The sequence below is a fragment of the Coffea arabica genome, chromosome 4e (genome assembly GCF_036785885.1).
Source record: "Coffea arabica cultivar ET-39 chromosome 4e, Coffea Arabica ET-39 HiFi, whole genome shotgun sequence".
NCBI classification, from domain to species: Eukaryota; Viridiplantae; Streptophyta; class Magnoliopsida; order Gentianales; family Rubiaceae; genus Coffea; species Coffea arabica.
In genome coordinates, this window is record NC_092317.1 from 4,577,241 (window position 1) to 4,592,856 (window position 15,616).

The window sequence follows — 15,616 nt, forward strand, 5'->3', positions numbered from 1 at the left end:
CAAATTCCAAGCAAAGATGTTCCTTTGTGCAAACGCAATTGATTCCAACTCCACAACCAAACTTTCTAGGATTTTTCCCTTTCATAACATTGTAAGTAGTTTCAAAGTAAAAAGAATTATTAGGGGATTAATTAGTGGGAGTGAAAACAGGAAGTGCTATACGAGATAAGGCTCTTGATAAAAAAGCATTACATCCAAAAAAAGTGGTTGAATCAAGTTCAACTTTTGTGTTGAAGTATGTCACTCCATATCCAGTTGCTCTCAATTAACATCATCATCGTCATCATCATCATATACTTGGAAAAAAATTGAAGAAAACATGATTTATGAGGCATAAAATTCTATGCCAGAATTTATGTCGACTAATTTTCGACCATTCCTGTTGCCATGCTTTGTGAGTAATCTATGATACTTCCAGTCTGGTACCCCTATAATCAGCACATTAAAACAAACTTGATTTAGAAAAGAAGAAGAAGAATAAACAAAAGCAAGAACTACCAAACAAGATTATCCGAAATTCTGAGTAACTAGTAGTATTTACATAGCTAAAGCACTAGCAAAACCCTGAACAGAAAACGAATACTAACTAAAAATCCTATACTGTGCATGACCTGCCTTATTATCCCAGAGGACCAAGACAAGGAGCCTCTGAAACTACCGCCGTCATATGACATATATATATATATATCCAGTTAAGCATGACGACCAGAAAAGAAAAAAAAAAAAAAAAACACCCATCATGAAATATGAATCCTCAACAGTGATGACTGCTGATGATGGGTTGGCCGAGTCTTGATCTTGAATGTTGTCTAGCGAATATCTTCTGATCACGTACGTTCACGGCATGGCCTCTCATGATCTCGGGCTGCAGCCAAGGCGACCACTCCAAACCATCCTTCTCTGATTCTTGAATAATCTTCTTCACTTGATTATGAACCACTGGATAACGATGATCATGATTTTCGTGATTGATAGCAGTATTCCCCTCTTCCCTCTTATTGCTGCTCATGATGATCTTCTCTAAGCAAGGCACTTGAAAAAGAGAAATACAGTTTAGGGGTCCAGGGAAGACAAGGATTGGGGACGGTTTGGTTTGTTTATATGAGGAGAGTCGTAGGTGAAGAGGGGAACATAATTCTTATCTCTTTCTTTGGATTGTTTCAGTTTGAGACGACAGGGACGACTTTTGTGGACCTCTTTATATGTAATCAGCCACTTGATGAACTACGTCACTGAGCAGGTGAAAACTTGTACATGTCAATAAAAAGTGTTTCTTTTTTGGGTATATTTTGGTGTATTATTTCTTTAATTTCTTCCCTTTTTTTACCCATGATTGAAAGGCAACAATAAGGAAAACTTTTTTTTTTTTTTGGGTAAGGTTCTTTTAAAGATAAATACTAGTTATTGCAAGATATTGCCTTTTGCTTAACAGAAAGGGATCAGGGGCGGGGTATCAGCTCTTCTGATAGGAAGGAATAATTACTGAAACCATGATGATGACAGTCACCGGATTCGATTTCTACATAATATATGCGTTTTAGAGCTATGATTGAACGTATGATGCATAATATTTAGCTACAAGCTTAAGTACCCAACTATATATTTAGTTACGGTTTTTCTATTGGCTCAATTGGATCCTTTTAAAATAGGTTATAGTAGGTATAGAATAAACTATTGTCGACTGTCGAAATATATATATATATATATATATATACACTTGTAATTGTTATTTTAGCTACTACTATTTACTATGCATTATGTTTTATTCAGTTTCTTGCATGCAGAAAATAAATGCATTATTTGGCATTTACACAGGTTGATTACTTTATAGGCTGATACAAAACTACGGTCCTCTTGTTTTGAACCAACCAAGGGGGTTAAAACCAATTTTTTTAAGAAAAGCCTTTCATCTAGACTCAAAAATGAGTTTTTTTTTTTAAAGTAGTGGAGGGGAATTTAATAAGCGGGAAAGAGGATTAAAAAAAAAAAAAGGAGTTTCCAACACAAATTTCCATCTTAAGTTGGACACGAAACTTCCAATTGTTCTTACTTGACTTCAAAAGGTATAAATAGTTGTGAACTATACAAAAAATCTTCAAAAATTGTTTGATATCTATGGCCTTAATGATACAATTGATTTCCTAATAGAATTTTCACAGTTCTTTACCTAATGCTCTTTCCGCGAAGCACTCTGGGAATTTCGCATTCATGTTTATGGTCAAAATAAATCCCAAGTAATTTGGGCATCTTCAAGATATTTCTTGGATGCCGTCGCCGCTAAACCGAATTGAAAAGGAGTTATCTTTTGTCGACCAAAGAAAAGTAGGCTTTTCCTTGGTCGCAGTTGGTGAGAATCTCTTCTTAACTTATTTAGGGCCCGTTTATCTATAATAAATACTTTTGTTAATAAAAATTTTAGTCAAAGCATTTATTAAATGCTTAATCATATCGTTTGGTTGCATATTTGCATAAGTATATTTTTCCTATTTGATACTGTGTTATTTTAAATTTCTAAAACACATTTATCTCTTCATTTAGTTTAAAATTTATAATAAAATTGTTAAATTAATTTTGCATTTTTTAAACATAAAAGTTGCTCTAAAAATACCAATTTTAAAATCATGCCAAAAGTGCTTTAACAATTCGCTCCTAAATTTTAAAAATGATGGTCACCAAACATGTTATGAGTACGTATATTCTCCAAAATTACTTTTTTAGCAAAGTCATGGCAAACATGCCTTAATCTTTTAAAAAGAATAATTATCATAGGGCGGTAAGGCCTAGTACGTGTCTGTGTGAAGTGTGAACTCATCGACTATTTTCAAGTCCAAAAAGAAAAAAAAAAACAGAAGAACATTTATTCCCCTAAAGAACACGTAAAAAAATAATACTAATACTAGTGGTTTTGACTGTTAGACCTTCTTAGTGCTTGACATTTTGACTGTTTAGACCTTTCTCAGTGCATACCCAAATCATTATTTGAATAGTCACCTATCCTTCTAGATTACTTCTGCTTGCCGTTTCATTTTTTCTTTAATTAAAGATTGTGTTTACTGCCTCCTTAATTTCACGGGGTAAAATTTTTACTCTCCAAATCTCTAGTTTACCAGTGACTAATATGAATATGTAACATCAATAGTTCAAAATTGAGATCAGTTAACGAGATATCAAGTCAACGGTTAATTCCTTATATTTCTTCTGTTATGTTATCTAGAAATATTTTCCAAATCTTGTTCCCATTAAATTTGTACAATTGTGTTTATTCAGTCACAGGGGAGGTAAGCCCATGAAGCACTTCTTGGTTCCTGCGTATCAGTGGGATACGATAAAAATTTCATATTTTTCACCCTTAATTTGTTATCCCTTTCAAATATAGATCCGATCAGAGCTGCGATAAGTTTACAAAAAAAAAAAAAGCGTTTTTAAACACTAAGGGTGGTTTTGACAAAACTAAAATCTGAAATCTGAAATTTAAATCAATTAAATTATTGAATTATTAAGTGTTAAATCTAATACATTTGAGTGCATATCACATTCACTGATAAGTAAATAGGTTATCACTTAATTTTGGGAGCAAATTTTGTCTCGAAAATTCACTGTCATTTAATTAATTCAGATGTTCAATTTTTTGATTATCAAACAGTTTGAATATGTTAAGATCTGAATCCATTAAATTTAAGTGCTGAATTGGGCTATCAAACAAGGCCTAAAAATACTTCTAGAGTGCTTGATTGTTAATTTTTCATCATTTAAATAACTAATATAAAAGCATTTTTGTTAAAAGCAGTTGTATCAAAAACTTTTTTTTTTATACGGTATCGCAGCCCCAAACAATTGCATGTACATGATGCGATAAAAAAAGACTTCTTAGTGCTTTTCTTTGAACTTACCTTGGTACTTACCAGGCCTTTTGACCCCAGTCAAGTCAACACCTTGTCAACCCATCGTCAACGCTGGGCTGAACTGATTGGGCTTATGTCGTTCTATCAACCCCAGAATTGCTCAGATATTGTAAAGCCAGTGACCTGTCAATCATTTGAGTCTCAGCCATGGGGGTTCAGTTTGTCCACGAAGATGGGTTTACGAGAGCCCATGGTTGTGAAGATCACGGGCTAACTTCCCCTTTCAAACTACAAAGCAATACAAGATACTAGTTTTCAGGCCCAGCAACGATTCTGAATTCCGTTGACGGACTCTCGGAGTCAACTCAAAGAGTTTCACTTCCTATTTCACTTTTTTTTTGGACGAGACAAAAAGCATTTTACATTATTGTCATTTTTTGTAAATTAATTTTGTGTACATTAGCAAATATGAATGCATGCTATATTGCAAAAAATAAAGTTCGAGTTCAAATTGGGATATGCCTACTGATGATGCTACTAATGTATAAATCATCAGTGTGTATAAAATATACCATTTTTAAAAATTACAGCGATCAATAAAAATTTATTATGATTTTTTCGACGAGTCTACCTACAAAAATTGTGACTTTAAAAATACAATATAACTATAATGATGAAAACAAACATAGAATCTTCTGCATATCATATCAGGAGGTCAAGTCATTTCTTAGTTTGTTTCTATCTTTGTCGTTTACGTAGAATTTTCTTTTTTTTACCGTACAACCCATTCCTTCTTTTTTTCTTGCATTTAATGGCTAGATCATTCCAATTTGAAAGATGCAAGTCTACAATTTGGTTTCAAAGGTGGTGATCCAAAGCTAGCGCTTAAAAAACAGGCAGACCAATTGACAGGAATATCAACGAATATTATACCAAATTTAAAATCTTTAGGCCACTTTATTTATGAAGTGGGGGCAATTGTACCTTTCGTGCTGAATTGACAAATCAAAACGGGAAAAGTGGTTTCCTCTTCCTCTTTAGAAAAAGAAGATAAATGAAAGCTCCGGCACCCTGGACAATGGCAAGAGAACGAAAGAAAGAACAAGAAAAATCTAGAGATGTGTGGACTGATATCCTCCACGAAAGAATATGCTAACAAGTGATGAAGGGAATAGATACGGATACCCCACAAAGACAAAATGAAAAGGAAAAGTCAGAAAACATATACTGCATGATTGGCCATCTATTCTGTGGATGCTGAACAAGTTGCTCAAAGGTAGAGGTCCACATTTTAGATCATCATCCTCTCCATTCCTTTATTCTTGTCAGCATCGCATGTGATTCCAGATTCCAGTGGGCAATAATCAATTTTCTCCTGTCATCCTCCAACTTTGCGTACAAATTAGAAATTACTGCCTTACGTCGTTTCAGGTTACTATATATATATATATACACACACATCTATATCCATTCAAGCACACTTCTTAATCACTGAACCTGGCTTAGTGGCCACCAAGTGAGACTTAAATCCCTTCTTGCACTTCTTGAATGTAGGTGAGAATTTAAATTTTATCTGCAGTAAAAAAAATTTAAGGGTGATATTAGAGCACCCTTTTAATCTAGTAAAGTCTGTGTATCTGCTTGTTCTCGATACAAGCCTTTTTAGATTCTCATTCCTCTCTAGTGTAGGATAGAATAAGTTATACAATAGTTATCGTCGAAAAAAAAAAAGAAGCACACTTACGTCTTGTAAGCGTTGCAGCGTACAAACTGTGCAACAATCAGAGATGTGCATGAATGTACCTTACTACGTGTGGAATGTGTGGTTTTTGGACTTTTCTTTGAGTGTCGTCGGCACACAATTGTCCAAATCCAAAAGCTGACTGTTTCTTAATTCTTATCTTCCTGTCCTGTGCTGAAATGCATCTCATATCACTTCCAACTTCCAATTATACTAAATTACCTGATGAGTTTGCTTAACTCTTGAATTTCTCTTGTTAGGAGACAAATACATTCATAGTGTTGAATATAGCGGGACAGACACGAGCAAAATAGTTAGTTAAACTAGTTAGTTTAACACAAGCAAATAGTTAGCTTGTGTTAAACTAACTAGTTTAAGTAACTATTGTGCTTGTGTCTGTCTCGCTTTATTCAACGTTATTGACAACAGAGTCACTAGTTATTATACGGTCAATTGAGCTACGAAGAATGCATTAACTATCTCATTAGGAAGGGGAATCCATCAAAATTAAGACACTTAGAATGCGTTTGATAAAACTGAAGTTTAAAAATTGAAATCTGAATCCATTAAGTTATTGAATTGTTAAGTATTAAATCACATTTGAATGCGTATCATTTTCAGTGATAAGTGAATAGTTTATCACTTAATTTTAAGAGTAAGTTTTGCCTAGAAAATTCAGTATCACTTAATTAATTCAGATGTTCAATTTTTAGTTATCAAACAGTCTGGATATGTTAAGATTTGAATTCCTTAAATTTAAGTGTTGAATTGAATTATCAAACTGAGCTTTAATCAGGTGTTTTGTGTGCCAAACGCCTTACCGTACCAAATACATGGCAAGTGCCCTCAACCATGGTGTTTGCGTTCAAAAGTTATTGCAATTTGACAATAGTTCTAAACTCACTCGAGTACGGGAAACGATCCAAAGGTGGGTTCATGTTAAGAGAGTCGCTAAAATGAGCCAAACCAGCCACCACCTCCAATAAAAATCTCTTATAAAAGTGTCAATGGTAAATCTGGAAAAGTACGACTGTCATTTTTTTTCTTCTTTACACATTATTCTTTGTTAAGTGATTAATTTGGGAACTGACCTGAACGAATTTAAGTGGAACCCGCTTCTTAGCCACATCCTCCTGTCACCAGAATGATTTAAGCCCAAATTCAACTAACATTCTGTCGTGATAAGTAGCAGTATAATAACAGCTACAACTTTCCCCCTATTCACACGGGTGATTGTCAACAAAAGACTATAATATAATATGCTGCCTGCCATCCCTCTCCCCATATACAGTGACTGGTAACCACTACTGTCATCATTTCCAGATCAGATCAATGGTTGATAGCTTTAGAAAAACTAATAAAGGCAATTGACCTTTTAATGCAAAGCCAGAAACCCATGTCCCACAGCGTCTACTAGAAGACGACGAATCAAGTTGCGTTGCATCAAACCAATTTCTCCGTGAGAGTAATTTACAAGTTTATCCATGAGCAACAAATTTAGCACATTGCTGCTGAACCAGTCTCGAGGTCTAATTAACTCGTGCGAGTTGAAACCGGAAACCGTGTTTAAACCACTGGAAAAACCGAGTTGAATTTGGGTCGCCACTGAGTTTGAACTTTGAACCACCAGCCGGAAATTTAAAAAAAACAGAAACCGAGTGCCTTAGCACAATCATTCCTCGGTCGAGTCAGAGTCCAAGTCACGTGTACCCAATTTTTTTTTTAAAATTTATTTATTAGTGTACTACGCATGCCACACTCACGTACATGTTATATTCGCCCTTCAATTTATTCCACGCAATATTTAAGTAAAATGACTCATTTTTCATAATCATGTGTTCCCCAATATAATCCACGAAAATGTCATCTACCTCCTACTATATGACTACTATTTTCTGTTTTGTCATCCCTCCTTCCTTTTTTTTTTTTGTTTACCTAAATAAATGAATTAAGTGCCTTCGAGCTTTTCACAAGTTGGTGCAGTTAAAATTCAAGTTTAAAATTTCATTGACCAAATTTGAATAGCTAAACAAGTTTGTACTCGTGCATATATCTATATATGTGTGTGTGTGTGTGAGAGATTCAAAAGTTCATCAAACTTAATTAAACCTTAAAGATATACACCTATGTATTTTTTTAATTTATTAATGTAAAATGTCCCTCTTATCCCTCATCTTAAATATGCAAAGTATTATTGAGAAAGTAAGAACAATATTTACAACATCTAAAGTGCAAGACTCTTGTACATGCGTATATTTGATTCACACACTATAAGTGACATGTTCTTGATAATTACAGATTGTACAGATCGAGAAAATTCATAATCTCATCATTACATCTTGCATGGTGTTCACTAATGTAATGTATTGTGGCTTAATTTTTAAGAACTTGGACCTTGTGTTGGAAGTAATTAGGTGTGAATCCTTCCTTCCAAATAAAGTGCTATTGGTAACTATTATAATGCCTAGATATTAGAATGAAGTGAATTACTTCTCCTCCTAAAATTTTTCCTACCAAAAAGAAAAAGAACACTGCATGCATAATATTCTCTCTCTCTCTTTCTCTCCTTCATTTTTCTTTTATGGTAAATAACTTGCACAATTCTGATACCAAATTTTCGAAAAATTCTGATTTCAAAATTTTAAATTACCGATTTCGATTTCGATTCACACCCCTAATTTGAGACCTCGCAAATTAGAAATTTTTGAGTTCAAATTCTCTTTTCTTCTCTTCATTTCTTAAATCCCGTTCCTTCCATACCGACAGTAATTAGATTTTGTTTTAGATGATGTGCTACTTCATTTGCTTCTATGTAAATCCACTCAAATTTATCGGATGCCCCCGAAGAACTAAATCCACTAAATATATATATATATATATATATATATATATATATATATAACCGAAACTTTGTACAACTAGGGTACCAATTTGATGGCTCAATCGAGCCACCCTAACTTCCTAACTTCGTACGGCATGGTAATATTTTATGGGCTAAAGTCTATGTAAAGATAGATGTCATATGTAAGAATTTTGGATCCACATAAACGACACGACACGGGGCGTCCATAATGGGGCTGTCGAAATCGAAAGCGACGCAACCGCGTCGTACTATAAAATCACCTCACGCCTTCTTCCCAGAAAATACAACAATTCCCGCAAAATACAACTAATCATTGACCATACTTTACCTTACGTGTAATTTTCTTTGCCCCTTTTCTCTATTAAAGGACCGGACAGCCCAACCATTTCTTATCCACAATCTAGTGATCTACCCTTTGCAAGAAATAGCAGCAACATTCACAAATCAAAATTCAAAACCGGCAATTCAGTTGAGTTTGTTTGCCAGAGAGTTTTTTTAACGGTTTAACGGAAATTCAGCTCCTAAATATATCAGGTGCCTTGTTTCTTTGTCCCTTTCTTCTTTCGTGGGAAAGTAGGAAGATCCCTTTTCCTTGTAAGTAGTTCCTTGGGAGAAAAAACGAGATTTTGAGTATTCAATCATCATGCAAATCAAGAAGTTGGTTTCAATGCCTTCTCGCACTGGAAGAGACCTCCAAAGATATAATTTTGAGGGCTGTCGTCAAGTTGTTGGGTGTGTATTCATCCTTTTCCTTTTCTTTTGGTGTAATTTGAAGCTAAATCTTGCTGGGAAAATGGAAATGAAGAAAATTTTCATGTGGGATTTGAAATTTTGAGTGAAATATTTGTGGGATTTCATTTCTTGGAGTGGCTTTTCCAAGGAATTGGGAAAGTTTTGGAATCTTCTTCGAAACCTTTCCCCTTTGTGAATTTTCTACGATCGAGTTGTTTTCTATTTTTGATGGCTGGAGAGGAAATTGAAGGGAAAGGGGAGAAGGGAGACCTGATACTGTTTTAGTAATTCTTTTTTTTCAAAGTCTTGATTGTGATGTTTTTGGATTCTTTCTAAAATCTTACTTTGATCTGATAACTTGCAGATGCATTCCATATAGATTCAGGAAAACTCACAGGGCTGCCCCTGTTCATGGGAAGTTAAGCAGTGAATTAGAATTCCTATTGATCAGCTCACAGAAGAGTCCAAGAATGATGTTTCCTAAGGTAAATTTTTTTTAAGTGATGTGCATATGTGTAGTTCCACATGTTTATTGTTTTTTGGTTGTTGAATATGAGAGCAATTATTGAAACTTATGACTATTCGCTAGTTGACATTGTTTTTTATGCTATTGAATTATCAGGGTGGTTGGGAGCTTGATGAAACCATTGAACAGGCTGCTATACGAGAGACCATGGAAGAGGCTGGGGTAATTGGGCATGTTGAGGTGAGTATTTGCAAGTATATATCTCTTGAATTGGGATCATGAATATCAGAACATGCATTGATTCATAAGCAAGTCTCTAATTTCTATGCATTACATGTTATTGCAGGATAATTTGGGAGTTTGGACATTCAAGAGCAAGAGCCAAGACGCATTCCACGAAGGTCATATGTTGGCTTTTCGGGTCACAGAGGAATTAGACTGCTGGCCTGAGAAAGATGTTCGTCAACGCATATGGGTAAGTTCAGAGAAGAGTAGTATTTCTATGTTTATTATGATGATTGAATGATAGGGTTGAATTTGGAAGGCTGAATCAGGGTTCTGATCTTGTGATTTATTTTGTGCTACAGCTGTCTGCTAATGAAGCAAGAATACTATGTGCTCATGAGTGGATGAAGGAGGCATTGGATTGCTTTCTTTTCAAACAGGAGAATGCAGGGGAAGAGCGGACTCCAAGTTTATCAGATCTATTGAGAAATGAAGAGCCAAAATTTGGCAGACCAGCTCTGAGTGGACAAAACGATGACATTAATTGTTCCTTTGGTCAACTTACATATCTTCAAAGAAAGGAAGATGAATGCCGGATACGCATGATCTTTAACCTACCACTTCCACCTTGTTCTACTGAAGAATCAAGAATTGGTAGGGTAGCACAAGTTGGAGATGAGGATGTTGATCGTGGCGTTACCTTGTTAGTCTAGTTAAAATCTAGGAGCCCGGATGCCTGATGCCAATTTATTAGGATTGGTTGAGAACTCTGGAATCCAAAATTGGCAGGGTGGCAGAAATTGAAGAATCTGTGTTAGTCAATGGAAACAATTCGGATTCGTGGCCTAAACAACCTCTTTAAGCATATCTCAGCTCCGATCTTTCAGCAGCTCAAGCTCTTTGGGATCAAGGTTAGAGATGACCATTGCCAATGTATGTACATGTTAAAAGGCACTAATGCGTACAAAGGCAGTAAAAGGGCACTTGTTCCACTTGTGTAGGACTTCGAAATTCTGAGCAACCACAAAGCTGAGTTGCTTAGAAATATCTAGCTAGTTCATAGAGAAGTAGGAGGAGGAGGATTTAGAGATGTACAAAGGTTCAAATCCATTCTTTTATTCATTCAAATTCATTAATTCTTTTAAGGTTGTCTCCTACGTACTAAGTTTGCTGATTAATATACATCTCTGTAAATCTCTGTACTTGTTATCAGATGTGACTGCAAAGCACACCAAGATTGAATGAGAACTTGATGTGTTTCTTTTATCAGTGGACTACAGATTCTATTGAGTTGATTAATCGATACAAAAGGAGTTGACTTTGCAAAATCTTAAATTCTTGCTGCTGAATGTTTTGGAATTGCTCTTAAACACCGTGTTATCAACACCACCTTTAGATACAACCTGGTATTGTAGCTGAAACCTGCAAACAAGAAAAAACATCAACCTTGTCCAATCTGCTTAAATGACTGAGTTGCCATTTCTTAATGGTTTATCAGCTCAACCATCTTCCACTCACCATTTCCTAGTGGAGCTTGTCAAGCTTCTTCTGTTTCCTTTATTGAAGTTGACAAGTTCATATTGCCTTCGCTTCATATATATATACTTTCCGAAGTATGTGATGCACACTGAGAGTTCATCATTCAAGATTGGAAGATAAAACCGAAATGCCTTTCCTGAAGCCTATTAGCCCTCGTGATCGTAAGTGACATCATCACGCTTATGTCCTCCTATAACTGCTAGAAACTAAGCCCAACTCGCATTGAAGGTTTATCAGGAGTTTCTATTTTTTCTTTGATCCTTTTCTATCAATAGTTTTTGATTTTGTTTTCAGCTTAGACATCTGAATGTAAATAAAGCAAAGATCTTGACTTTGGTCCATACAATGGAAGGTAGTCAGTCACCTTGTGTCTTATCTCACCAAGTACATGAAATCTCTTGTTTATTTACCAAAATAAATAAACAAAGTCCCTTGTGTGAGTAATATCAATAGTGACTCAGACATTTGCAGGCTGCACAAAGCTTGTGTTCCATCCCAGTCTCCATTAACGCCTTTATTTGGTTAGATTAATGCCTTCTATAATCTGCCAATCTTGAAAAGCCAAAATCACAATGTAGAAAACGTACAAGTTTCCAAAATTATAGTACAGGAACATATAGGTGTTGCGGATACAAGTTGGCCTCTCAACATGTGTTTGAATTCGTTGTCAATACAAGGGTTATGTTGACAAAAATACCTGTAAGTGCTCGCTCCTAAGCAACCTATGATCATGGTTCAAAGTCTTGGCGGAGAAAGAGACGACTCAGTCGAGTCATCATCGGAATGGATCTCTCTGTTCCGAAACGAGGACAAGATGGCTCCGAAATACATGGATCGTTGAAAAATTGGTCGAATCACCGAGAATTCGATGGAGAAGTTTCTGATATGGATAGTCTCGGTCGAGTCGATTCGAGTCAAATCGCAAATTTACATTTTACAGATTTTCTTTTGCTAATTTTTTTATTATTTTTGTTTAGCATATTTTTGAATATTATTCACAATTTTTAGAATATTAAATACTTCAAAATTTGCACCTAACCGAGTCCGTGATCGATATATCGAGGTTAATATGAAACAGTCCAGGCTGCAACCGTAACTGCGACAACGACTTTAAACCGTGCCTATGATCGGGGCATGTAAGAATAAACGGCTGTATTCGACTCAAGGCATGCAAGACCATATGTGGCTCGCTCCCGAGAACACAGTTCAAAATTTTGATATGCGTCACCAACGGCTACCTCCCTGCCCCCAAACCAAATTAGCACGCATTTGCCGCTTCTGCCCTTAAACCTTAAAGCCCCCAAATTAAGAAGACACCAACGTTTCACCATTGAACCAAATCCCCTCCTTTTTAAGGATGGGAAGGCTCCGAGCCAAAACTGATTATGAAAGCCTCAGAAAAGCCCGCATTTTGGAAAACCAGGTTCTTTATTTCTCCATCTTTTTAACCATTTTTCGAGTCGTCAGTTACTGAACTGATTTTAAGTTACTTCATTTCAATTCTTTGGTTTTAAAAGGCTCGGTTAGCTTCTTTGGGAGTTCAAAAAGCTGTATCAGAACTTCGATCCCTTACCTCCTCAGCAAAATCTGGGAAAAGAAAATGGCATAAAGTTGATTATTCCTCCACCCCTTTGCGCCGTTCGAATCGTCTCAAAGGGAAATCATGCATCTCGGAATTATCAGTTAAAGGTTTATATCAAGGAATATTAGGACTGTTTGTTTTGACTCTTGGATAATTGGATTGGATGTGTAATTTTACAATCTCATGGGTTGGTTTTCAATTTTCAGGGGAAAGTGGGCTTTCCCAGCTTAGTGATGTTGAAGATGATGGTGAGAAGAAGAGGCCTGCAAATGCACCATTAATGAGGGTGAAAAGGATGGGAAGGATGGGAAGGCTCCGAGCCAAAACTGATTATGAAAGCCTCAGAAAAGCCCGCATTTTGGAAAACCAGGTTCTTTATTTCTCCATCTTTTTAACCATTTTTCGAGTCGTCAGTTACTGAACTGATTTCAAGTTACTTCATTTCAATTCTTTGGTTTTAAAAGGCTCGGTTAGCTTCTTTGGGAGTTCAAAAAGCTGTATCAGAACTTCGATCCCTTACCTCCTCAGCAAAATCTGGGAAAAGAAAATGGCATAAAGTTGATTATTCCTCCACCCCTTTGCGCCGTTCGAATCGTCTCAAAGGGAAATCATGCATCTCGGAATTATCAGTTAAAGGTTTATATCAAGGAATATTAGGACTGTTTGTTTTGACTTTTGGATAATTGGATTGGATGTGTAATTTTACAATCTCATGGGTTGGTTTTCAATTTTCAGGGGAAAGTGGGCTTTCCCAGCTTAGTGATGTTGAAGATGATGGTGAGAAGAAGAGGCCTGCAAATGCACCATTAATGAGGGTGAAAAGGGGTGAAATTGCGTGGCTTTCCCCAGATGCTTTGGCGCGGCGTTGCTCGAGTAAAGGGAGGGGAAGTTTGTATGATCCAACTTACGGTATTTGCTGCCATTTCTGCAGGTTAGCTAGTTGGTTCCTTTGTATAAATATTTTGTGTACTACTAAAAGTGAAGAATATAGAAGGAAAAGAAAGTGCTGATCAAATGAAGATGATGATTGTCTAGATATGCTGTCTTGAACTGATTCAAGTATCTATTCCTCGTATATTTTTGCCACAAACGAGCACCTGAGTGGCATGATCTATGTAGTCTCACATGAACTTAGTAACTATCCGATGAGTTGCCCCGTTTAAGCAGAAGGTGGTGAAACTCAGCCCGTTACTCCTCTAAGCTTAAGCTCTCTCTCCCTCTCATTCTTCTCTCTATAGAGCTATTGGTGCTCTCAGTTGCTAACCTTGGCTAAGAGTGTGGATTTATGCTTAATTATTTGGTTCTAAACATTACCATACTTCATTCTGGTTATATTCCAGTATTGGTATTATTTCCATCACATATAGAGCGATAAGCTATTTGCCACTGTCAAATAACAAATGCAGGCAAAAGAAATTGTGTGGTGAAGAAGATTGCAGAAGATGTGGTGATCTAGACATGGACCAGCCATGCATAGGTTAGTTGCTTGATGAAATACTAAGTGTTTTTGTATAATTAAGTTACTTTTGTAAAATTTGCCAAGTGAAAATCATTCATTTTGGTGCAGGGAAGACAGATTGCTCGGTTTGTCACTCGAGCAATGGTGTTCTCTGTCGAGCTTGTCTCAAGGTCAGATATGGTGAAGGTATGCTAATACACAAAGTAAAGCTGGAAATCTCAGCTTTGTAATTTGGAGATAACTAAATTGATTCAGGCTTCTTATGACCACCTTAATTGACACCTTTGACGAGGCATTTGGATGCTGATACATGCATAGTCATAGTTTACTTCTGTATCTTGTGTGGCTTTAATCAAATATGACTTGGAGGATGTTGTATTATTAGAACTGAAGCTCTATTATCATGGTCTTTGCAAGAAATTGAGGACGTCAGAGCAAATCAAGAGTGGATGTGCCCTCACTGTGTTGAAGAAAAAGGAACTAAACCATATTGGATCTGTAACAGGTACAGCAGGAGACTTCTGGCACATGATTACATTGTACTTGCCATTGCAGCATGTATGTTGCTAAGCCATTGTGGACCTGAAATTCTCCTGATGTGTTCTTATGTTACAGCTCCTTTTGCTTGAAGAAGCGCAACATGGCACCAACTGGGATAGCTATTTTCAAAGGTTTGAACACAAGACTTTATTCTTGATCAGTGCTTTTGGCACCCAAACTTGTTACTGTATATAGTGATGCGGAAGTTTTTTTGCCTTTTCTTCTGGATTAAAACATAGCAAGGGAGATGGGATATGAATCAGTGGCACATTACTTGATGGACAGACTTCGGAAAGCAGACAAACGAGGTGGATGAGAAGCTTCTCCTAGCCAAGAACTTCTTCTACGAGCCACATGTTGTGATCACTAGAGTTACATGGACAACTAGATCTTGTAAAGCCCTGCGTAAGGGCATGGAATGTAGTCTCTCATTTTGGTTCAGCTAAGTAGTCTTGGTAAATGCTTGACCGCTTGTAAATGAATTATTGTTCTCTTAAACACTGAACGTGTGTTGATCCTTTCTGTCCTTGGATTTGCTCTAGCCATGCGTAACTTAAAAGTTTACAATTGCCCACTCCACCAACTATTGCATGCTGGTCTGCAAAAACCCATGGATCGCTTCTAGAG

General features: G+C 36.3%; 2 protein-coding genes across 2 annotated transcripts; both read left to right on the forward strand.

Moving 5' to 3' along the window:
- Positions 1 to 8,730: 8,730 nt before the first annotated feature.
- LOC113742208 (nudix hydrolase 17, mitochondrial-like) lies at positions 8,731 to 11,135 on the forward strand. Its single transcript, XM_027269978.2, has 5 exons — positions 8,731 to 9,178; positions 9,543 to 9,663; positions 9,801 to 9,884; positions 9,991 to 10,119; positions 10,232 to 11,135. Exons 1-5 carry the CDS (start codon positions 9,090 to 9,092, stop codon positions 10,580 to 10,582), a joined length of 774 nt encoding a protein of 257 aa, XP_027125779.1. The 5' UTR covers positions 8,731 to 9,089; the 3' UTR covers positions 10,583 to 11,135.
- Positions 11,136 to 12,606: 1,471 nt separating this feature from the next.
- LOC113742209 (uncharacterized) lies at positions 12,607 to 15,515 on the forward strand. The gene is made up of 10 exons (XM_027269979.2): positions 12,607 to 12,831; positions 12,926 to 13,097; positions 13,197 to 13,360; positions 13,455 to 13,626; positions 13,726 to 13,921; positions 14,397 to 14,467; positions 14,558 to 14,635; positions 14,867 to 14,954; positions 15,065 to 15,120; positions 15,229 to 15,515. The coding sequence occupies exons 1-10, from the start codon at positions 12,766 to 12,768 to the stop codon at positions 15,303 to 15,305; spliced, it is 1,140 nt and encodes a 379-aa protein (XP_027125780.1). The 5' UTR covers positions 12,607 to 12,765; the 3' UTR covers positions 15,306 to 15,515.
- Positions 15,516 to 15,616: the final 101 nt, after the last annotated feature.